This window comes from Trematomus bernacchii, unplaced genomic scaffold (assembly GCF_902827165.1).
Source record: "Trematomus bernacchii unplaced genomic scaffold, fTreBer1.1, whole genome shotgun sequence".
Lineage (NCBI taxonomy): Eukaryota > Metazoa > Chordata > Actinopteri > Perciformes > Nototheniidae > Trematomus > Trematomus bernacchii.
The window spans coordinates 4,482,561-4,507,703 of record NW_022987840.1 but is presented as its reverse complement, the minus strand read 5'-3'; the positions used below and the strand labels follow the sequence as shown (position 1 = coordinate 4,507,703).

General features: G+C 41.2%; 1 protein-coding gene across 7 annotated transcripts in view; it reads left to right on the top strand.

Moving 5' to 3' along the window:
* The window catches only part of LOC117500557 (DNA-binding protein SATB1), a 56,836-nt gene extending 42,022 nt beyond the window's left edge, over positions 1-14,814 (top strand). For 6 of the 7 annotated variants that reach the window (XM_034153451.1, XM_034153450.1, XM_034153448.1 and 3 more), the window contains 2 exons: positions 10,394-10,603; positions 12,151-14,814. In XM_034153451.1, coding sequence (XP_034009342.1) covers positions 10,394-10,603; positions 12,151-12,783 — 843 coding nt within the window. In that variant the 3' untranslated portion in view covers positions 12,784-14,814. The remainder of the gene's footprint in view (positions 1-10,393; positions 10,604-12,150) is intronic. The other variant, XM_034153447.1, reaches the window with a different exon arrangement.
* Positions 14,815-25,143: the final 10,329 nt, after the last annotated feature.

Here is a 25,143-nt window from a genome sequence, read left to right as displayed (position 1 = left end):
CGCCCTCTCTCCCCATCCCTCTTTCTCTCTCTCACTCGCTCATTCTCCCCTGGAAGAGGCTACGCTAATTAGCCAGGCTCTAATGAGACAGAATGGCACTGATCTGGTCCGCCGCTGCGCCACCGGGGGGGCCGGGCAGGGGGGCTGGTGCAGTAGGGGGGCGAGGGTAGAGCAAGGGGGGGGGGGGGGGAGAGGTTGGTGTATGCCATCTGTCACCCTGCACCCGCCTGGCACGGCAGTCCCTGGAGTGGGGGGGGTGGTGATGGTGGGGGGTGGGGGAGGGCGGGTGAGGGCCTTGTTGGTCTGGAGAGAGGTGGGGGAAGTAGGTGAGGGCGGGCGGGGACACTGATATGAAGAGGAAGGGAGGGTGACGGAATAACTGGAACTGTTTCCGTCATGTTTGGAAAATTACTCATTTCCTGTTACGAGTGGAATACGTTTTGTGGTCGTACGTGTTTTAATGGGGGCTTCAACACTTTTCTTAGCTTTAATCTCAGATATTTAATACATGACCGACCCAACCAGACACACACACACACACACACACACACACACACACACACACACACACACGCCACTTCTGTCATTCTGCTCCATGCACTGGCTGATTAACTAGAGGGGCAGATGGCTGACCTTTTGGGTGTCTGTTTCTGGATTGTGACAGTTTAGAGGTTTGACTGTTACTGAGAAGCCACTTGGGGTCAGCATGTTAGAAGTCATGTTTTGCATGAAGTCTTGTGTACAAATGGCAATAAATTACATCCTAAGATAGTCAAATTGATATAGTGAAGTTGTGATTACATCAGGAACTTCTGGCTGTTTGTTGGAGCAGCATAGTGACATTTTGCTCCACTTTTTATAAGTTTGACTTTCTAGCAATAGCAGGACAGGCATCAAGATGTCTAGTTTTTTGTAGACTCACAGTTCTCCACACCTCTCTCTGTCTGAAATTAGGCAGATCAGAGCAAGCATATCACAACCCAGAGGGATCTAAAAGGGCCGTGACTGTTTATTAATTTATTTATTTATTTATCTCCTGTGCCTGCTTGGTTATTAGGTTGCCATGGGAAACAGGCTAGGCCAGATCCTCTCTATTATTAAAGACACAATTTCTTGAACTGGAGACCCAGCTGTCTGAATAATTAATTTAGCGAATGAATTATCTAGCAAACGGTAAGTCTTCCCCTCCCTCTGAAACGAGCCTTTCTCTTATTGTTTAATGGACAGTGGAATTCCCACCAGCCAGTTCTCTCTCCACTGCCTGTTTCATCGAACTGTCCTCCTCTTAGCAGGAGCCCGGGGGTCTCACTGAGCATGCCCAGAGCACTTTGTGTCTCTCCTGCCATCTCTCTCACTTACGCCTTACATGCCACCTCTCACCCCATCTGTCTCCAATTGCACAACCCACTCCCTCCTCCTCGCCTGCCTCCTACCCGGCAGTCCAAACTAGGATTGTGCCCCGAATGTAAGGACTCTAAATTCTCTCTCTGTCATCACCTCGAGTGCATTATTATAAGACAAATGTTTTCTACTTTGGAGAAGGTGTTAGTCAGTTCACCGGTGACTGAGCTAGCACTTTCAAAATAGTTAATGGCCCTCTTTTAAAGAACATTTCTCAAAGCCTAACCAGTGCTCAACCTACTAGCCACAAGCTTACCCTACTAGCCATCGCCCTTGCCCTCTTGTTAGCAAATGCTACCGTGTCCCAGGCTCAGTATCTGCTTGCTCTTTCTTTCCTGCACATGTTTGCTAGCTAACCCTCTCCCACTGTCTCCACTTCTCCTGACAGACCACACAGGGCTTGTTCTGAGGCCCATTTTCGCTAATCTGATCAGGCAGGCAAATACGCCGGGAAAAGCGCTTTAATGATCCCCCTAATTACCTCAAGTCAATACCAACTGTATTATTAGACTCGGGGAAAATATTCCATTAGGGTACCCCCCGTGGGAGTCCCCCCTGTGCGCGCTGATGTCACGCGCTGCGCGCCCCCTACGCTTGTAATTAATTTTATTTACACACTCAGGAATGCACAAGGTCGCACCTGCAGCCCGGAGCCGCCCGACTCGGCCCGCCTAATCAGATCTGTCATAATTATCATTCTGCATGCTTCTGACACACGCCGGGAAATATTTCAATTTAACTACAGCCACTAGCTCCGGCAGATGCGGTCTGAGAGAGGGAGAGAGAGAGAGTCTGTGTGAGTGTGTGGGCATACAGGAGTGTGTGTGGGGGGGAATCGCATGGGGAGAAATTAAGACCTATCCCAGTGCTCATGCTGCTGCTTCTGTGCACTTGGTCTTGCTCGCATTAATTGATCTTTCTTTCCTTCACAGTCCCCTCTCTCTGTCCTTATCTCTCTTTCTCAGAGCAAAACATACTTTCCATCCTCATCCTTCTGTCTTCATCCTATTCTTCACTTTATTACTGCATGGATTGTGCCTAAAGAGGACATAGGATAAGTTGACATTTACTATGTTGCCACTTGAATAACACTCTGTTAACTTCAAGATGAATATACAAGTGGAACAAGACATACAGCCATGGAGCTGAATCAACAACTGCATTGAAGACTTTCTATTTGTGAATACTTTTTGGGGATGGAAATTTGTTCAGTTTCATTAGTATCTGAAGAAAACTTGTAGGCCAATTAAGAACACTTATTTAGCTGACATAGACAATTTGCTGGTTCTCTGCTATTTCAATTGCTAATTCAATAAGATCAGTCATGATTTATCAGCCTAATTATACTTTGATATTAGCAATTAAACCCCAGCTTTGAATTAAATCTCAATCAAGCTCTTATAATTGATGGAATCAGACTGCATGTAGGTGCTTTCTGCGTTTGTAATGTTGCTGCCGTTGTTGTTTATCTCTAGATCGTCTTCTGTGTTTTTGTTGTCTTCTGTGCATTCATCCTCCATCTGCCTCAGCAGTATTGAACAGAGGAGATTGTAAACAGGAGGTACATTTGTGGTGGGAGGACAGTGTTTGAACACCCAAATATCAGCCCACCACCAGGCTAAAGTAGATTACAGTGCCATTCAAACAAAACTAATATTTGATACAAAGTGACGCATGTACTGTAGCATCATCAGTGACTCGATTTTCAGCCATTTTGTATTCATGAACGTTGTGATGTGCTCTGGTGGTCATAAAGAACATAGTTTCACTCAAATGTGATATTGACTGGTTTTATAAGTGATACTACTGCATCTAGTAATGTGGACAAATACTGAACATATTAAAACATTTTTGCAATCTAATTTATAGATACCATATTCATTCAAATGAGATATCTTCTCTTTTATCTGTTCTTGTTTTCTTAAGCAAGGCACTTATCCTGGATGACTAGACTGTGGTTTAACAGTGAACTCCTACTATGGTTACTTTGTTCGGTGCAGTTGAGTGTGAATAAGATCTTTGTTGAAAGAGAACAAAACGTTCAGTTATAAAAAAAAATGCTGTAACCACACAGATGTTTAATGTGCTCCATTTTAGATGGACTGGTCATTTGCCTTTGGTTATTCTTTATGCTCCATCTGCCTCTATTTGGTTGCTCGAAAATTCCCTGCACACTTTATTGGTTCAGCAGCCATGACGTAAGCGGCCACACAGAACTGGTTGGTATTGTTTGTGGGAGCAAGTGCTGACACAGAGAGGGCCATTTCCTGCACAGTCATGCCTTGCCTCCACAATGTGTGTCGTGTTAGCTGTCAGTCTGTTATTGTTGTCAACTTGCTTATTGTATCTGGAGAGGTCGCGACCCCTCTTCAGAAAACGTTCACTGTTTGGCTAAGACTTCTCCATGTCGCAGCTCGAATAGAGATTAATTGTTTGGCATGTATGATTCAGACTTCAAATGTCTCTCCTAAAGCTCAGCTACTGACATCCTCACAAAAGAGGACAGTGTCACAATCTGGCAACAGAGTCTGGAAAGCATCCACTGTGACAAGACATCAGAGTCATACCAACGCGATTAAATAATAAAAGAATATTTTTTAAAGGCAAGTTTCAAATTATTTAAGATGACTCAGTTTTTAATCCTCAAAAGCTTTCCTCAAGAGAAAACCAGCTTCATGATCGGTACATATGAGAACTAGAAATGTCATCATCATCTGTGGTTGCAAATCAACTGTCCTCAAGGCCTGTCTGTCATTTCTAAAAGTTGTTTTTATTATGCCTTCTCAAGACCAGCGTGTGAATTCGAATCAGATGGTGATGTTTTAATAATGAAGCAGAGGTAAATGAAACGGTGTTTAACAATAAATACGACTCTCTGATCACCATATGGTGAGCAGCCTCAGATTGAGTCCAGACGAAGGCGTATATTTTTTGAAAAATGTTAATTTCCTTTATCTATAACAAATTATTTTTTACCTGTACAACCATGTGAAATATTTAACAGCTTCATACCTTCTGTTGCGTTGTGTTTTACTTTATGTTGTTGAAGTCCTTTCATGCATTTCATGATATAATTGGTTAGAGAAGTGAGCTAGATAAAATTCCCAGAATGAATAGGGGTGAGTAGAAGTGGAGTTATTTTTTCTACATACTCTACGTTAACATGGTCCAAAAATACACGTCAGATCATGGAGAACACAACATGGAGCCAGTTGAAAAAAGCCTCAGTAACGCTCGATAAATTAGTATTTTGTGATGTACAGTAGCAAAGCCAGTTTCAGGGCAAACTTCAATGGAATGAGCAAATGCAAACACTTTGGGTATATAATGAATGCACAGCTCAGTAATCTCCTTTCCTTTACAAAGACAAATGTGTATGTTAAAATCTTGCTAGGAGTCTTTTTTGTGTGCAAACATTGCCCTTGCCATGATCATCTCCCTATCCCATAGTCAGTGAAAGAACATAAACACGATTATACAGAACATAACCATCCTTATTCATCCCGTGTTCTGGTGATACCACGTTTATCACCGGGTTAAATCCTACTTTGAACCTTGAATTAATACTTTACACTCAAAGCATTGATGGTGGGACCATTAACTCACGACCACAGTGGGAGAACACATGTGGATTAACACTCAATAGACTTTTTCTTTAAAAGTTTGGGCCATTGCACACCTGACTTACATCTCCCTGCAAGTTATTATCAGCAGCTGTATAAAGTAATTGTTGCGCCGCATGTTGAGCCAACTACTGTCAATGACTGTGTAGATGTTAAAAAAGAAATTGAATAAAGACGCTAACAGTCCAATAAATAGGATTGAATGTTGTTATGGTTTGGCTTTGGAGTACAATGTCTTCTTCATAATATTTTTAAGCATCATTGCTATCCTTCCAATTTCCATTGCAGTTCAAGTAAGGCCACTGACCTCCTTTCCATTGTGATTTCTTCCTCACAGAATGGCAAAGATTATTTGTACAGTCACTCAAAGCGGTTCTACTTGTGTATAAAGACTTATTCTCCACAAAAGAATCTGCCGCTGAATTTGCAGTCAATTATTGCTTATTGTTGCGGGAGATTCGCATATGCCCGAGCATCAGGAACGTTTCAACACACCACCATCGTCAGCAGATGGGCGTCCACCATGGCCTAATGTTTTTACAACACAGTTACCTTGCGGGGTGAGCGCGCACGTGCAGCCGCCCGATTGGCCTGCTCAGGGAGGAGAAACATGTTATCAGTTGCATTTATCTGCATAGTGCTGTCTGCCAGTGCTGGGCCTCTGCCAGGTTCAAAGAGGAGGGAAGACAATAATGCATTGTCTTCCCCTACTTTTAGCTCCCTCGCTTGTTCAGACACAGAAGAGGTTTGTCTGCTCCTCCTAAACAGCCCTGTCCTCCAACCGCCAGCCACAACAATGGCCACCATCATTTTTTCATCTTGGCTATTTTCATTTTTGTCCAAATGGTATGTGAAATACTCATATAGTTCGTTTTTGGGGTTAAAGCTGAGGCGTGACTTTTGGTCACGCAGTAATCAGAGGAAGGAGGGGGAAAACCTCCAATGGCAAATTGATGGACATCTGTTGGCTTATTTTATTTATTTATTTTTGCAGTGGCCGAGGTCAGCCTGATGGGACTGATAACAAGCAAATGAGATTAGAGGGAAGGTGTTGGCCGGGCCGTGTGACAGACCCCTCTGTCTGTCTGTCTGTAATTCCCTGTCTCACTGCACAGCCAGTTGCTCATCTGGGTTTCTGTGAGCTTTCATGTTGGGACTGTTTGCCGTGGTGATGGGTGTACGGGCTGGGCGGTGAATACCATGCTGTTCTCTGACAGAGCAGGCCTATGCGCTTATTGGCAGCTTGTGACTGCAGCACTCACATACACGGTGCACCGCATTGCATAGCTGGGTGAATCTCGCGCATGAATTCAACTATTGTGTTGGGAGGGAAATATTTTGATCAGGACCTCGGTTGCTATTTATACCCAGACCGTACAATGGCCTGCTGAAGAGTTTATTACCCTTTTAATTCTTTGCACCTTATGACCCCGAAGCCCTATTAACCCCCGGACAGATCTGTGTATGCTGTACATTTAGAAAGGGCTGCTGGTTCTTGATTGTCAGTCCTGTTGTTTGAAACTAATTAATAATTAAGCAACGATGACCTAGAGGCAGCGGATTATTGTGCAATATTGTCGCAGGTGTGTGCCAACAAAGCAAGATAATCCTGTGCCTGTCACTACTTATTGCTCCGATGAACCTGTTTGCAGCATCTGTGAGTTCAACTGAGAGATGTATTTAGCATCAAAACATCCTGCCTTTGCAGTTTACTACTTACTCTATGATTTCATGGTAATCTACAGTAGGTTGGGAAATGCATTGGTTAGTTTATTACAGTAGGTCAACTCCAAAGCTCATCTCTATTTCAATGTGTAGTTATTATTACCCATACTGGTCTTACTGAGCACAGCAATTATTTGATCAATTCATCCATTATATTTTTCCTTTACAAATGGTAAACAAATAAATATGGAAAATTCGACCAAAAAGAGTGTAAAAGGCTGATCACAACATCCTAATTCTTAAGTTGAGGTTTTGAAATTCCTTGTTCAGGATGCTGCTCTGTCGGCTGGGGGATACAGTCAAAAGTCTCTCACACAAAAGCCGTAACAACTTAATCATTCTGTGACATTTCTTTTGACTCTAATGAAGTGAATAATCTTTAACATTTGATTAAAAACTGCTTGTATGCCTTTTGTAAAGTGGGTGTTGATGAGAAGTGTGAGACTCAACCACACAATCTAAGTCCTATCTTTAAAGTAAAAATGTTCACATAACTGTGGGTTTGCTGGAAGTGATGATAAGCCATCTCATCAGTCGAATACTTTTTCTGGCAGTGTGGTTCCTGTCGCTGCCATACTTTGTGGTCATGATGGTCAAACTTTGACATGATAACGTTTCTAGACCGAACACGAGTTGTGAAACTCTGCAGTGTGTTCTGTGTTGCCCCACCAGCAGGCCTATTCTGAACCACCGTTTATATTTATTTATAGAGAGCTCTTAATGATCTTCAACAAAAACACAGAGTACACTGCATTGAAGAGCCCTAGATGTTTGTTTTCTGGACCGTGTTGGAACACTTTAGAGGCAGGGGCAGCAAAGTCCATGATCCAATCAAGAGCGGCTGGTGCTTGTCAGCTGCGGTGGAGAGGCTCAACAAACTCTGTTAAATAATAAAGGGGAAAACAGATCTGCAACAGTAGGGTAATGTGGAACATCAAATATTGTTAGTTTAATCATTCTTTAGGAATATTGTTGTCATATAACTACGTTTTACTTGAAATACATTTCACACTCATTTACATTATAGCAGTAAAAAGTTTTATGACATTTACAATATCCAAGTTTTTTCTTTTGAAGTTTACTGGCAACAAGGGAGTCGAATCGCTTCTCTCTCTCACTCTCTCTTTTTCTGTTTCTCACCATCTCTCTGTCCTCTCTTTATCCCCGCTGCCTCTGTCTGGTCTGTGGAAGCAATGCAATTAGACAAACACAAACAAAGCTCTTGAAACTGCCATGGAAAATGCTGACTGTCCACTGTCCACAGTGCTGGCCGGGAGCAGCGCTAACTGCTGTTTGACGTACATCACATAAAAACGTTCGCCCAATGCCCGTGTGATTCTCCCTTCACCTCCTTCTATAAAAAGCTGAATGTCAGCTCAAAAAGTCTAGAAATGCAGGCTGAAAAGTAAAACGCCACCCAAACAAACATCCACACTTGTGAACTAATAAACTCCCGGTACTTTATTTCATCAAATGGACTTCCTGGCATTGAAATGGAGTTCACGTCGTGCTTTTGTTTGATTGGCTGTGCTACTTTGGGTTTAATCCTGCTGGTTTTGGGAGTGTTTGAGTTGGATTACTCCATCGTTGGGCCGGGGTACAGTTTCTCTGGCTTTGACAAGATGGTGTGTGGTAGTGTGTTTGCATCTGTTTGTGTGTCAGTGGGCTGTGTGTGTGTGTGTGTGTGTGTGTGTGTGTGTGTGTGTGTGTGTGTGTGTGTGTGTGTGTGTGTGTGTGTGTGTTCTCCCTCACTACCGAATCAGCTGAAACCACAGACAGCCCAACTGGAGCGCCGTCCAAATCCCTCTGCATGCAAATTAAAAACGCAACAATAAACGTGGCAAAGGAACAAGGTGGGCACGCAGGCTTTATGGCCCTCTCCTCCCTTTCTTTCTCCCTTTATGTCTCTCTCTCTCTCTCTCTTTCTCCCCCTCTCGGCTTCCTCCAAAACCCCTCCTGGGTTTGATGTGGCTTATGGGAGGAGTTGGAACAGGGGACAACCAAACTGCTGAGTTATCTCTTGCATGCAGTGTGGCGGCGTGGCTCTGCCCTCTGTGTGTATGCATGTGTGTGTGAGTCTGTGTGTGTGTCTGTGTGCGGACCAGCAGCGCGGTGTAATCCTGTGGAAATGAAAGGTGCTGCCGCGCACTGGCCGGGAGATTACAGCGCTGCTCTGTCACGGTGCCAGGACAGACTACCCGGCTGAGCGAGTAGCCCTCTGTAACACACACACACACACACACACACACACACCTCGCTGCTCGTCTTTGACGCCGTGTTTCCTCCTCGCTGGTTTCACTCCCCGGCCATCCCTCCTTCTTCATCCACTTCTGTCCCTTTACAGCTCTTTTGTAGCCTCGGCCCCACTCCTCTTCTCTCTCCCACACAGCACTACAGTGTGTTATTCCCTTCTCTCTTACTCACACACACTCTGCCCTGCTGAGGTTTAGGTCATCGTGTTCGAGGCTCTGAGATCACGTCACTCAACTCCCGCAGAGCCCTTCCCTGCAGTCGAGAATCACCACTTAAAAAACACGTTTTATATATTGTAAATGTGTCAATCAAAACCAAACTAAAAATCCTTTCTCTAATAAGACTCAATCAATGTCAGAAAAGAAGAGACCTCCAGGCCAAAACGCTAAACTTTGTATTGGTTTTAGTCAGTTTACTTACAGATGAAACAGAAGCAATTGATCGATGATTAATATGAATATTCAACATGGGTCTAATATTATTGTGAATTCTTTTTTTATATTGATGTATAGTTGTGTGCTAGATACATGTGTACAGTATGTTACATTTGGTGTTCAAACTTAATGAAATAGCTATATTATATCACATCAAACAACTTTTTATACATGTAAATGTAATACTATTTTCTATTGTTTTGAACATGCTTAGGATTGTTAATTCCAATATCTTTTAAAAACCCGATATGAGGATATCATCATGATATAAAGCCTCTGAAAGGATGTCTGTACTTGTACATTGCACACATTATTCTGTGCAAATAAAAAAAATATATATACATAGAAAACAACCAGTGATTTACAATAAGCTTTGCACTTCCAGTACTGTGTCCTATTTCCTTCATCAAGGTCATTGAACATCCTTTGATTTGATGAAGTAACGCGTTTCAGGTGCTTACTGTCCGTCCTGTTCCTCAGCTCTGTGTTTCATGGCCCTCTGCTGGAGTGTTTAAACATGGGAGTCACTCGCTTCCTCCCAAGGGTGCTACTCAATATGGGAGTGTGTGTGTTTCTCGTCACGTTAAATTGTCCCTTCCTGCTGTGCTGCCTGACCTTGGCTAATTCACATCTTCATCTTTAGCTGAGGCAGAAAAAAAACATACTTACCGCAGGTGCAGCTACTGTGAAACAATAGGCTGTTCTGTGTTTCTATTTTTACTATGGTTTTGATTTATTCTCATCCTGGAAGGTGTTGTTGCCGCATTGAACATCCCCTCTCTCACAGAAAAAGCATATATAATAATGTGGATATTCTCTTAGGTGTAGGACTGTAACTATATGTGAACCAGTTTCCACACTTTGGTCCAAAAATGATGATAATAAATCATTGTGTCCTGTGCCCTAACAACCGTGCTTTACTGACCTGCTCTTCCTCTCTGTGTCTCCTTCCTCCAGGGCTGGCTCTGTGAGCTGCTGCGCTGGAAGGAGGATCCGTCTCCGGAGAACAGGACGCTCTGGGAGAACCTCTCCATGATCCGCCGCTTCCTGAGCCTCTGCATGGCCGAGCGGGACGCCATCTACGAGCAGGAGAGCAGCGCGGGGCAGCAGCAGCACCACAACGAGCGCCCCATGCACCTGACGCAGTTCTCCTCTGACCAGCTACAGGTGAGCGGGACCTGCAAGTTTATAAAATACTAACTTTACATGTAGGAAACATACTCACACACAGATGCACCCACAAGCAAATATTAGGGTTTAACATTTTAAGAATCAATTAATCACTGAAATCTGACGCTTATTTCCTGACATTTCATACACCAAATGATTAATCGATCAGTATAAAAAATAGTCAGGGTCTTACTGTATGTACGTATTTTTAAGTTTTCTGAAATAAGTGGAAAACCTAATTTCCCCCTAGTTCATTTCATCTTAACTAATCTTTCAGGAATGTGTGATAAATAACACTTGTTAATTAGAAGCACAGGAACAATTAAAAGTTCCTACTTTTCACAAAAAGCCATTTTCAAAGATATCATTAGCCTTATTTAATAGAGCTGCTTTATAAAAGACATCTGGCAGATGAATAGAAAACAACACACAGCCTCGGTTAACGGTCGAAATATCTTAATGAAGTACAATAATACTTCTATAAAAAGTCTGAGTGTTTCATTAGTTACTTGGTTACTTGGAGACGTGGCCAGTGTTTCACAAAGGCTGCCATTTACTGGATATAAATAAAGTAATATGATTTTCTTTTTACAAATCAGCTACAGCAGCAGATTTGGAATGAGGAAATGTTGTGCATACTTTGCATGCGAACATAAATGGTTGTAGATTGATCAAATAGGATTATTTCTGATTTTAATAGTGCCGTTTTACACCACCCATAAGAGACTAGTGTTTAAATATTTTGTGCCGGTCCTTCTCTAACGTGATACATTAGCCAAATTAGCTTCCATTTGCTCAACAAGAACTATCATAGCCTGGTATATTGGTACAGTAAAATCACATCTCTGGGTGCATTTATGCAGCTGGCAAACAAGAGTCCCTGCAAAGTGCTGTTTTGCAAACTTCATTATGAAACACCTCTTCTGCAGTGTCTGACTCAGAAATGAAAATAAAAGAGCACCCATTCTGCGGGGTCAATAGGGACCACGAGTTACCCACTCACTCCCTCTCCAGCCACACAATGAGACATTTTACGAGCAGTGTGTCATGTGTTTACACTAAAGGGATTTTGACAGCGGAGTGAAAGCCATCGATAGCATTCTCACACTGCGGCAAATCAGCCAGGCCATCGCGGCGAGAATTGTGCACAGAGAGCTTGTTTATCACCGCCTGGCAATAGAGCCTGATAAGCAGCAGAGGCTATAATAGAGAGGCCAGTTTCCCACTGTGTGTCGGGCTGAGTGTGTCTCTTCACTTTGTGTGTGTGTGTGTGTGTAGGAGTGTGTGTGCTCTACCCCCACAATGAGACACAATCTCCCACATCCAAAAAAAAGGGGGGGGAAAAATCATATCTGCAGAACTGATTACATTCAATGAGATATTACATGGAGAATTCCTACAACCAAGTGACTGTTCTATACACAGTGGGCCCATTTTCCCTCACAACTCAATTGATTTGAATGAAAGGCCTTATTAAGGCGCCGATAAGTGTTCACTGATAACATCCGCGTTTCCTTTCTCTTCCCCTTCTCTTCCCACTGCAGGCTCAGCTCCCTCAGTCCCAGCAGCAGCACCAGTACCAGCACCAGCCCTCCCTTCAGCACCCCTGCCAACCCCTTTTGTCCCAGCAGCCCTTGCAGCTCATGCAGCCCTGCACCGGCCCCCGGTTGCCGCCGCGCCAGCCCTCCACCGCCTCTCCGGCCGAGACGGAGGACGAGGTCAGCCGCGGGGGGATCATGAAGTCCCGCACGTGTGGGGGGAAGATCTCCCTGGAGGCGCTGGGCATCCTGCAGAGCTTCATCCAGGACGTGGGCCTGTACCCCGACGAGGAGGCCATCCACACCCTGTCGGCCCAGCTGGACCTGCCCAAGCTCACCATCATCAAGTTCTTCCAGAGCCAGCGTTTCTATATCAACCACCCAGCCAAGGCGCCCAAGGAGCCCGGCAACAACATCAACAGCACCGCGGCAACCACCAACACCACCAGCAGCAGCAGCAGCAGCAGCAGCCCCGCCTTCGAGGAGGAGCTGACGGACTTCAGGGAGAGCGGAGAGCTGCTGAAGGAGATGGAGGACAGCACGCAGACCAACAGAACCATCTTCTCCATTAAGATCGAGGAGCAGCTGGCCCGAGGCGCGGAGGCCCAGGCGGAGTCAGAGCACGAGGCCGCGGAGTAGAACACACACCGAGTGGTCTCGCACACACACACTGATGACTGTGCTAAATGTGACGCTCCGACACAGAACCACCACACTGCAAACACAGAAAAGTAGTGTTTTTAATCAGTACAGCGCCCGGACTGTACGACGAGTGTTTAGATATATCCGCTGCAGACTGACGTGAAGTGAGCGCTCACACACTGGAAAGCCAATTTCAGACTCAAGTACTACTTTTTGGATTTTGTAAAACTTGTATTATTATCACTGTAAAGACTGATGCATCATTTAAATAATCTGCACAAAAAAAAATATTCTAAGTATGTTGCCGTGGATATTTGCTGACTGCACTCTATGTCTGTTGTTTTACACTGACTTACTTTATCTTTTTGAGCTACTGATTATATTTAAAAAGAAAAAAAAAGTCCCCCTGGAGTTTGCTAGGACTTTGATAGGTGTTTACGTATGTGATGTTTAACTGGATCTTTAAAATAAAAAATAAAAAAAGCAAATGAATTCAAGGACCAAGAGGTTGACAAGGCCTTAATTATGAGGTGTCGAGTCGGGAGCCTGCTGGCGGATTAGTTATTCTTTTAAAAAGTGCAAAATGTGATTATGAATCACTCCAAACTCTGGAACGCCATCACCCAGCCCAGGTGAACCTGCGACAATTGCTCAGTCTTTACATATTATTTCTTAGGGAGGAAATATAAATATATATATATAGACATTATATTGTAACTGTAAAAAAAGATACAGTCTTAAAGAAACTATGCCAACAAATGCCTTGTACTATACGGCACTGCCGATGTTAGATTATTTTGCAAAACCTTTGTCACTGTAACTCTCTGAATTTCCACACAGTTAGAAATGTGAATTACACCATGTTTATGTTGTCTGACATTATTTATTTGCAGTTCATGCAGTGTTTCTGATGTAATTACTTCTTTTTTTTTAAGTTTATGTTAGCTTTTTTTAAACCCCACCAATCTTTTTTCTATTTATAAATGTGATTTCGATGGGCAGTAAAAACAAAAAGTGTCTTAAACGTTTTAAATGGAGAAATGTGCTTTAAAGGTTGCCTATAAAAAGTGCTGTATGTCGAGCAACTCATGCTACAAGCTTCACAATTAATGTTGTATGCAATTTTTACTATCATGCAAATAAGCTTAGGTAAAATGACTAACCTATAGAACACCTTAGAGAGAAAAACATATGCAATCTGTGTGAAAATCGATGTCTGCGATGTGTCTTCCTTTGGTTAACAATCCAACTCAAAAAGCTATTCCTGTATAAATATTCTGTATAAAAGTGTTTCTTTTTTATGAGTTTATTTCAATAAGAACACCAGTTATTTTGTTACGACTGACTGTTTTATAAGTGTTTCTCGGTTCTTTTCTGCAGAAATGTTCCAACTAGAAGTGGTTATTGATTGTTAAATACACAATTAAACTGTTTGTATTGTACCACAGATTTCTTGCCATTAACTTGACTTTTGACACCAGAGTGGGATTTTCCTCTCTGCAAACAAAACAAGAAACAATGTGAATTGTTTTTAAAAATCTACTGCTAAGAGAAATCAACTCCAGTTACTGTCTCCTTCAGCTGCAGTCACTGAACTCGTTATTTGTAATAACTGTAAATATCACATCTTATGGAATCATTGATTGTTTATTATTGTAAATATATTTGAAGTTTGTGCAAGAGCTCACCGTACAAAATTGAAATCAACATTTTGTCGTGCCTCTTCCTCTCAAACCGACTGTACCTGGGCTCTTCTACTGCTGAGTGTATCTGAAGCACCTGTGAAATCTGAAATAAATAAATGTTAGGTGTGAACACCTGTAATAGCAAAGCCCTCTGCAGGGAGTTAAGATAGAGAACGGCACAGGTGTCCTGACCTCGCCGTGAACCCCAGGTGAGGCAGGTGTCTGCACCTTTAGGATATTACCCTCACCTGTTAACACCCTGCGATATGTGCCAGCCAGTCTGTGCTGGCGTTCCCTTGATGTTCTGCTCATCTTTTTTCATGAATAAAAAGCCAGAGTGTAACATTGTGTGTGTTCAGAGGAAAAGAAAATCACATGAAACAAATCATACATGTACAGGAAGTGTCAGACGCTCTCAAGAGGGGAGTTTTAGAAGAGAATTCATTAACACGTCTGAGGAGATACAGAAAAAACACACTTGAGAAAGAGGCACCATTAAGCTTCATTATTTCCTGATTTTGACACTACAAGTGACTTCTTCACTGACGAACAGAGGTGAAGGCTCCAGCAAACAACAGGAACTCAGCGTAATACTTCTCCTCATTATCACTGTTTTCATAAGGATCAGTGTTATTTGCTTCAGACTTAGAGAAGGGTTTGCCACACAGATGGCTAATACTTCCCTATAAAAACGGTACTCGATTTTGGAGGTGGTTGCAATAGGGAGGGGGGAAACAAATTGTTCTTTTATTCAATAATTAAGGGAAATACCCTAAAAGGAAGTTGGAAACAATAAAACAAAGAACACTGTCCAGACACACCAGCTGACAAGAGGTTTATTTTTGTGGATGACGAGATGAAATAAATCTCAGCTGCTGTTTTCCTCACCAGAAAGCTCCAGTTTTGAGCAAAGCGCTGGAGGTTCGCCATGGGTGGGTATCATGGGTGATTGCTCAGACGATACTGGCAACAGTTTCTAACTCTGTCTCCATTAGCCTGTTTGCGGGCTCTCTGCAGAATCAAACACACTTCAAAGACTTTCCCCAGATGTCAAAATACAGAAATCATAATTACGACAAGAATGGTGACTGATGAATCACTGACTGTTACCCCGGGCTGCTCATGCTGATGCTTATTTAAAAAATTAGCAGGCTACACAAGATAAGTTTCCCAGAAAGTATTCATAGATGAGGCCACATCACGCTGCGGTACTCCACCATTAGGAGAAAAACATAAAAGTATCTTCTTGTGATATTTGTAGAATTTCACAGCAAATAAACAGTTTCCACATAAAAGTTGGCGCTCGTGGTCTGCTGAGGGTTGAGTTACTGAGGCCATGCAAAGCTTCATTTAAACACGGTGAAATGTATAGACGGCGCTGCTATGTTTGTTACAAATATTTATCTTTCAGAGCAGACCACCAACTATAAGCAAAAGTAGTCAGATGATGTCCATCTAATATAATCCAATAATAGCTTAAAATCTTTAAAGTTAAATAACTATTTATATCAGTTTAATTTAGAAGAGGTATAACATTGTTAAAAGTGATCAAAGAATTTATCTCATTTTAGTATTTGAAAACAAATTATGGTTGGAAAGTTTCAGTGTTGCCTCACATTAACGTGTTGGGGTCTATATTCAGCAATACTACAAAATGAAAACTTGATTATTATAATATTATTAATAGGTAAATATAAAATGTCATTTAATTAAATACACATATTCCTCAATAGCAAAATGTCAGTAAAAAAAAGTACTCATAATGCAAAAATATAATTATACAATAGTATATTATATGATTACTACAACATTAATTTTGTTAGTAAAATGTTATACTGTAATGTCATTAATAACTAAAGCTTTCCAATACATGTAGTAAAGAAAAAAAGTTGGACATTGCTATAAATAGATATATTCAAGTACAGTACACTAAAATTAATATAAAATACCAAACTTGGGTATTTGTACTGAGTGAAATTCCATCACTGGTACAAATGCTAAACAGACCCAATGCTAAAAAGACACTTTAAACAAAACATCACTGATGAAATATTTAAGTAAAGTTTTCATCACTTATTATGATATGTGTAAGTCATTGCGATAATGTGCATTTTTTATAGCTAGGATGCACATCTGCAGGATGGACACATTTAAAGAATGTATACTATTTGCTCCACTGAACACAAACCCCCAAAGTACGTATGAAGATGTCAATCAACGGAGCGCATTAACACTTCACAGACGACTTGAGGGAATTCTGCAGAAACAGGAGTCGGGGCTCCATGAATGCAGATTTCAAGCGAGCATCGTATTTTGTATTTTTTCCAGCCTGCGTTGTACATCACTTACCAACTCAAAAGAATATGGTTTGAAACTCGTAGCTTTGCCAGACTGTCAAGTGTCTCACTGTTGGGTAAACGACTGAAAACTTGGCTCTGTCTCTCACAGTATTTTAATCTGTCACATGTGGTACTATAGCTAGCGTTAGCATTCATCAGCTAATGTACAATATTCAACACATTTTTACAGAATGGACAAGAAACTGTCTATCCAACTCTTTCTGTTGTAAGATGGGAGTCAACAGAAAATCTGCATAAAGTAGGAGAAGCCACATTAACATAACTTGACATAAAACATGACGTAAACATGTGTGAGAGTGCAACAAAACAGTGTGAAATCTTGTGGCGGGTCAAACATGTTGTCCTTGTGTGGAACATTTGTCCCAGTGTGTGATGAAAAGCATAAACTTTTAAAGAATGACAGATGAATCTTTACAGTTTTAGTTGTGCGTGATGATATGTGATCAATTATAGGATCCGCAGCTGTTCATTTTCCCTTTTTGTTTTTTTCAGGCTGTGTAAGTAGGGTTCATTATTTTTGGCTTATCATAAGAAAGAACAATACAAAAATATGAGTGAAAAACACATTTAAAAAGCACAATTTGCAGGTGAGATGTACTCCTTACTTTCCTTTGGTCTAAAGATGCCTTTTCTGAGGTTTCAATGTAGAAAGGAATATTCTTTATTGTGGTGACCAGTGCCCTCATGAAAGAGAAATCACAAGAAGAGTAAAAATCAATTAAAACCATCCTGGTAATATCAGATGTTAGTATTTTTAAGTAATAATTGGTTTAACAACACCTGACTAACCCGCCTGATTAACCTACCGTATACTGGTTCAATTACACTAGAAATCCACTAAATTGTGCCTTGTGCTTTTGCTGCCTTGGTAGGCCACATTCAACAAGGACAAAGGGCGACTTGGTACTGATTTAGGTGGTGTTGTAGAAAGCAGGTGGCAGATTTACACGTTTACCAACAAGCAAGCGACTCGCTCTTAAGCTAGCCTCCAGCTAGCTAGCATAAGTTAAGCTAGCAAGTGACTTCTACGTTAGAAAACACAGCAATAAGTGCAGCATATTTTCTATTTCATATAATAATTCTAAATAAACATGGATTATTGACTGATTTTCTAGCATTCAAAAAACTTCACAAAGGGCACAACCATTAATTGATAAGAGAACCTTTAACATACACATATTCCTGTGGTGGACATATTTGTTATTTTTCTATTAACACAAACATTGACACACCAATGTGTGCACATGCTGCATTAAAGGCCCGAAAGAGATTTATTAGGCAGCACCTTGGTGATGTTTCTGCTACGTTTAGCTCCAGATTAATAGGGATGTTACACTCAGGTTGCTGCAGCACAACATCGGCAGGTCTGGCTCCTGCAGGAGAGTCCTAAGTGCCTTCCCATGAGCCCTTGGGACTGCACAGTAAATCAAACAGGAAATGCAGCAGAAAGCCTAATAAAGTTATTCTAATGATAGCAATCTCCGCGGAATCACCCCGATGTAAATCGGAAACTCCTCTCTCTCTTCTGCAGAGATGCTAAGTAAGCGCCAAACATTTAGAAGAAAAAAAAAACATCTCAACCTCCAAATGTGGAGAAGCGGAAACAGAAGGTTAGAGGTTTGGAAATTAATAACATTAATCACTGAGTTGCTTTACCATGCTTCTGGTTTTTGAGAAGACAACATTAAACAAACTCCGGGGGGATTGAAACCTTCTTTCTGATCACATTAATGTTGTTACATCATGCTCACATGAATATGAAAAGGTGGCACATGCTGATACTGATTATAAACACGTTCTTATTTTCTGTAGGATGCCCAGTAATTTCAGTCAGTTGAGCCCTGAAACAGGCCTCATCTAAGCAGAGGTTTGTAGATATATCAGAGCTGCATAGGCAGGACCTTTAGCAGGTTTTACATTCCAGGTCTTGTATTTAACTTTGCGGCCGACACCCATGCCTGACCTTTTTTTTCCGTCTCAGACATAACAGCTTTTGTTTGAAGTTTGTGGGCAGACACAACAACGCCGCCGTGGCTCCGCAGCAATCAGACCTTCCACCTCTTCACAAATCAAGCACATCAAGCGTGATGTTGTGAAACGGACTAAGCGTCCAAAGAATTGCGTTATGTTCAGTTTGTGCCCCAACCTTCAGTCCATTTCCTTTTCTGTGTGTTTAAAACAAGATAAATCCATATTAGTCTTTCGTATTTCTGTTTGATTTCATACCGTTTTAGTTTGGGGATAGTGAAAGTATCAGTCCATTATGACTAAAGTAATAATACATGTTGGTTTTGTAGTCTTTTCCTCTCATGATAAGAGTTCATACATGACTGTACAGCCTGCAGTGAGAGGAAGAGAACAGAAATCACAGTGAAAATCAACTAATCTCTATTTATTGAGTCTGTGGCCTGTTGTGCATTTTTCTAGGAATTTAGCTCAAGTGGCCTCTTGTTATTTCAAGTGCTAATTGAACCCATTTTCCTTTTCCAAACCTGTCTTACCACTTTCATTTTAAAGCAATAACTCATCGATGAACAACACCACTCAGCGGGTTCCACTTGTCACAATGGTTCCACTTATGCATTGACCAAAACAGACTCAACAGTGAAAGTTGCATCACTGATTTTCGGGCCGTTGGCGCGTCAAAGTGCCTCGCCACTTCTCAGTCTGATTGTGTATAATATATTCATGTTTAGTCTTTTTTTAAACAGAGAGCTGAAAGCATCCTGGCAGATTATACTGGTGGATTTCAGGTAGTGCTATCTCACAAAATATGGCAGTTTTCCCCTTTTCCACAAACACGTCCTTGGAGGGTTACAAGCTGAGGCTTCTCCAATACAATTCCCAAACAAGAAGGAGAAGAATCATATCCAGTCTTTGTCTTTGATATTCCTAAATGTCCTTAAACCTTTGCAATATTTGAACCGTATTGAACTTAATTCGGTGGATTTAAGTAAAGCGTGCTCGCATCTGTGTCAGTGTTTGTAAATGTGAGTTGTGATCTTTCAATCATGGAGATGCTGATCCAGGAGAAGTTGACACGTCCTGGTCGGCAATCTGCATGGGAGCTGAGGTACGGATATTTCATTCAGGCACTTCTTTCCTCTGATCATAATTGCACAGCGACAGATGGGCAATGGTGGTGCACGCAAGTATACAGCGTGCATAGAAATGTGCTCATAGCTCTGAACAGAAACAGCTTCAGAGCAGTCAGGTGTGGGTTTTTTTTTTTACACCTTTCTTGCCTACGTAACACCTATTTATTCGCAGCGGGGCCAGAATAGCATTAAAATGGTCATAAGTTCCAGGAAAGATGACAGTTTGAGGTATGAATAGTTGTAAATCTTTCCTGTTACAGGTGAATGGTGGAAATTGTGGCCGTTTTTGAATCAAAAAGCTTCTCTAGCAGGATAATGGAGCCGTTCGAGGCCTCTTGCCACCTTTCCCTCCTCGACAAGTAAGCATCAAGAGAGAAAAGGGAGAACGGAGAAGAAGCAGTTAAATTGCCTTAACAGCTGTGCAGGGTATGAATAACTCGTTAGCTGTGTGCATTTTAAGTCATCAAATCCCAAACCCCCCCACCTACCCCTCATTTGCAGAGGGGACAGGAGGGAGGTGCTAATTAAAGTGATAAAGAGAACAAATCTTATCAAATCTGCTGCTGGATTTTTTTTTTAGAGGATGGGTTGGAGGTGTTGGTGTGCGTGGAGAAAAAAAAACCAGGGTTACATCTGTATTCTCAAACACTCAGGGAAGGTGCTATTTCATGTTTAATTAAGCAGTCTCTTTAACTGTATCTTGACAAATGTGATGCCAATTAGATAGTGAGGAGAAATTGTTTATTGCTAATTAATGGTTGATTTCAGGGGAGAAGAAGTTAAATCCTCTGGTATCATACCTTTTCCTAACTGTTACAATGCATAAATGAGCATCTACACTCTGCACTACAACTCAACCTATTGTTGGATGAATGGATGGTAACAGGATATAAGGAGTAAAGAAAAGAAGCTTTCTTGTTTTGATACAATCTTGAAACTCATGTTGTGCACCAAACACCCGTCAAACAACAAGACCTTTATCCTAAAGTCTTGTGGAGCATCCTAACGTTTTAATCTTGAGTCCGTGGGGAATATATACAGAAAGATGTGTCAGACATGTGATCATGATGTATGCAGCCTAAAGCCACGGTAACACACGAGAGCAGGCGAGTGACCATCGCCTGACGAGGTGTTTGCCCGAAAGTTCAAGTTGAACTCTACACACGGTGAAGATGCAAATCGGATCCTTTATAGAATGGAAGTTAAAAGGAGGAAAATGTTACTTTTGCAAATGTGTAACCATTGTTTAAATGTTTCTCTCAGTATGGTTTTAAAAGAGTAAACTAGATTTAAACAACCAAAAAAGGTCTCCCTCGACAGCCACTCTACATCATTTTACAAAATCATCGAATATCATTATGGATTTAATAACCTGTTAAGCCCTGAGCCTGTTTTTCAGGCCTCAGGCTCAAAAATGACATTCCCAGTGTAACAGTTGTAAATATGCAGTGGGGTTTATTTGTAAATCATTTTGTATAATCACACAAATTCTGTGTTTTATATTAAGTAATTCTGTGTTCTTCATTTATTGAATGTTTAATACCTGACAAGGTCGGAGATCAGTGGGCGGAACCTCTGAAGTGTGGTCGCTGTGCTCAGGAGATTATTGTTGTGAGGACTTCCCCCCTATATATTGTGTCCCTCACGTTTCCTCTTCCCTTTTTGTAAATGTTCCACTGTGAGGGAAAACGAATATAATACTGATTTGTTATATCTGTTGTCAGTGATTAAACGGAGATCGTCTCAACTGTATGCTGGCTTGGGTCTCGTCCATTAACAACACAAAACACAACGCAGAGACCGCTTAACCACACCGGTTACACCAGAATGAATGACTATATCTTCACTTCTAAAAGGGGTAAATGAATAATATTTTTTATCAAAGCAATGATACACCTGTGAGTTGGCTGTAGAAGTGTCAGAATCAATTTAGATGTTGCTGTGACAGAGTAAATTCAGATGGAACATAGTAAAAAAAAAAAATTCTAATCTCTGCCTTCGGACTCACCTTTGGGTGCATTTGGTGCCATCAGTGCCATTTGACCTTTCTCAGGTATCACACTGTAAAACTAATTTTATTTAATTGAAATATCACTATAGGTATTCATTCCATTTAAATACAACTGTTTTTGACCTTATTGGAAAGTTCAGCCTGACCTCTACCCCCTTTTTGGCCACATGCGTAATGGTGCGCGAGCTGCCAGTCAGACCTATGCATTACGCAGGGCTGTATCTCTGGAACCCATTGGTCAAATTGGGTGATTGACACCTCTTTGTAACATTTAGAGCCAATAGAATCGAGGGGCAGTTCATAAATCCATGTAAACATTACCATTGGTCAGTTAGAATGACTCCGACACAGCATGCCATAAAGCAGATTTCCCGGCCGGCTAAACATTATACCACGTTTATTACAATAAATGTAATAATGGATTATCAGTAATCATTTCAAAGTGACACAGAGACATTGGATTAACCTTCAGCAGCGTTTTTATGCCCTTGAATGCAACTTTTGATCACAAAACAGCAAAGGAAAGACGTATTTATTGTTATGGATTTGAACACGGAAGTTGTTTTCTTGCCATTTCTTGGCTGCTAGTTCAGTGAGTTCTGGTCGTACAGTGATGAGACTCATACATATGGAAACTGTGGAATCTCGGCTTGTGCAGATAGCATGACGTGGAAAAGATCGTTTTTGACAGTTATGTGCTAAAGTAGCCGTTAGCTCGTTAGCCCGTTTTCGCTAAGTGCTGATTTAGACGCTTGGTGTTAGACTTGTGTTTCGTTTAGGTAAACATTGTTAATATCATCTGTTAGCTGAGTTTCTTCCCGTTAAGTGGGTATATGACACATTAATAGGTTGTTAAATGTTAAGAAGACCTGAGACAGGGCTGCCAACATTTGAGTTCAGCTTGGAGTGAGATTTTTTTTTTTGGTGAACCGAAAAAATAAACGTCCATGTGTACAGTGTTACAAATGTATTGAACAAGTACAAACTAGGGTTTCCCATTAATGTACCGGGCGCTACAGTGGAGTACGCACATACACAGTGTACCCGCGACTCTTACAATGAAGGCTCGATAATCAGCTCACAGCATATAAAATGGCATATAGGTGTAAGCAGGGGTAAAGTGCTATTTTATAAATTTATAATAATAATATAATAATATAAATTATTGTTTTAAATATTGAAGTTAAATGCATCAATCTGGTGCACTTTGAGAGCAAAATAAATGTAAGGATACATCTCTCAACACCCATATGAAACACAACTTTAAACAGATTTTCTTTTTCTTTATGGATATTTTACAAATCACTCACCTTTTAAACTGTATTCTTGTTTTACTGTCATATAGTATTTCATAACTGTTTTTCATTTATTCTAGTGCTATGGTGCTAGTGGATCGCCGGAGCTGTATTAGATTAACATTAACATGCTTATTGTAGTTGTAAGTGCACTGCCTTGCGGCCTGTAGCACCATATGTGTGGGCTGGACCTGTATTTTACAGGAAAGGAGTGAGCAGAGGGTAGAATTGTCGATTCTTGTTCTGTTTGCTGTGACTATCTTCCTCACCCTCTCAGACTTTCAGTTGCGCGCGCTACGCTACCATGGAAACCAAACAATGGTGTAGCTGTATTAAAGTCCGAGTGGAAACAGTCCTGAGTAAATCTGATTTTGTCAGAAATCGGGAGAAATGCGGGAGAAATATGACCCCGGGAGGAAACCGGGAGAGGGCAATGAAAATCGGGAGTCTCCCGCGAAAATCGGGAGGGTTGGCAAGTATGAGTATGACACACAGGAGACTATTGATGTGTGTAGTGAGTTTGGTAGTAATAAGCTGTATAATAGTGAATATTATTGTATTCTCTTTTTTCGAAGTTGCACTTTGCAGACGGTCCCTGAGCACTCGTTTCTTCTCCGGCTGCGGATAGAGACCAATGTAATGTGTCCAGCTCGGAGGACGGCGCGTATTGGCTTTTTTTTAATCAAAATGTGATTGTAGTTCGTTGTCAACCTTACCACGGTACTTAGGAGACGTCATTTGTGTCTGAATAACGTTTTGTTCATGAGTTATTGATCCGTGAAATCAGAATCTCCCAATATCGTTCCAACTTGACTGAACTCCAGAAGACTGTCTCATTTGAGACGCTGTTTTTTGCAAGATGTTGCGTCTGCCCCCGCCGGCGGGGGCAACCAGGCTTACAAAAATGGCAATTTGTTTTCTCACAGCTATGCTTTCATGATGATTCTGGTCATGTTCATATGTGCAAAGTGTGGGAAGGTATACATAAGGCTTCCTTTGTTTTTCGTCAACACATTTTATTTTGTGATTGCTATTGGAATATAAAGAGCTAAAAATACAACCATGATTTAAAATAGCCTACAATAGCTTTTTCAAAAGCATCTCCACGTGCAGCAGAGGTCCTTGTGGCCAGTAGTGCCATTGCAACGCTTCAAAAGCAGAAACACAAGCATTTTAAGATATCAGCTGAGAATCAGTCAGATTAGGTCTCTTCATGATGCACAATGGAAATGATTAAGGCACTTGTGAATATCAAAATGTAAATCGTACCTTGGTATTTGATTCATACCTGATGCTTGGTGCATTGAGGCAGCATGGAGGCAGCTGAGAGGTGAATGGAGAGATTGTAACACTGAAGTGAAGCAAAGTACTGGATTCCTGTACCTGGTTCACTCATTTTTAAGACTAATCTTGAAGTAAACAAAAGATGTAATCTAGTTGTTTAAACCCTGTCTCCTCCTTTCAATACTGTCTCTTCAATAAAGATACTGGTGACACGAAAAAGTATTTAAAAAAATAAATAATAGACATACACCACAAACACACAAACAAAGAACCTATACCTATGACACAATGTAACTTGTATTTCAAGTAATTATTTTCTTGATTCCAATGCTGCAACATTTGATCCTCAATTCTTAAACAATGATATTAGAACAGATAGGTAGATATAAAGAATAAACAACAACATATTTTTAAAGACCTGAGAAATGTATTGATGAGAGCAAGTCTTTTTTTTAACAACTTGTTTACAGTTGTTACAACTGTTACACCTCTTATACGTGCTACAACTTGTGACTCTACAAGCATACTGTGTCTTTACAGTACACATCATGCTGTTGTTAAGTCTGTCTTTTAATGTTATGATTTTCTGTCACAGATTTGTTTCTAGTTCTATTCATGACCACT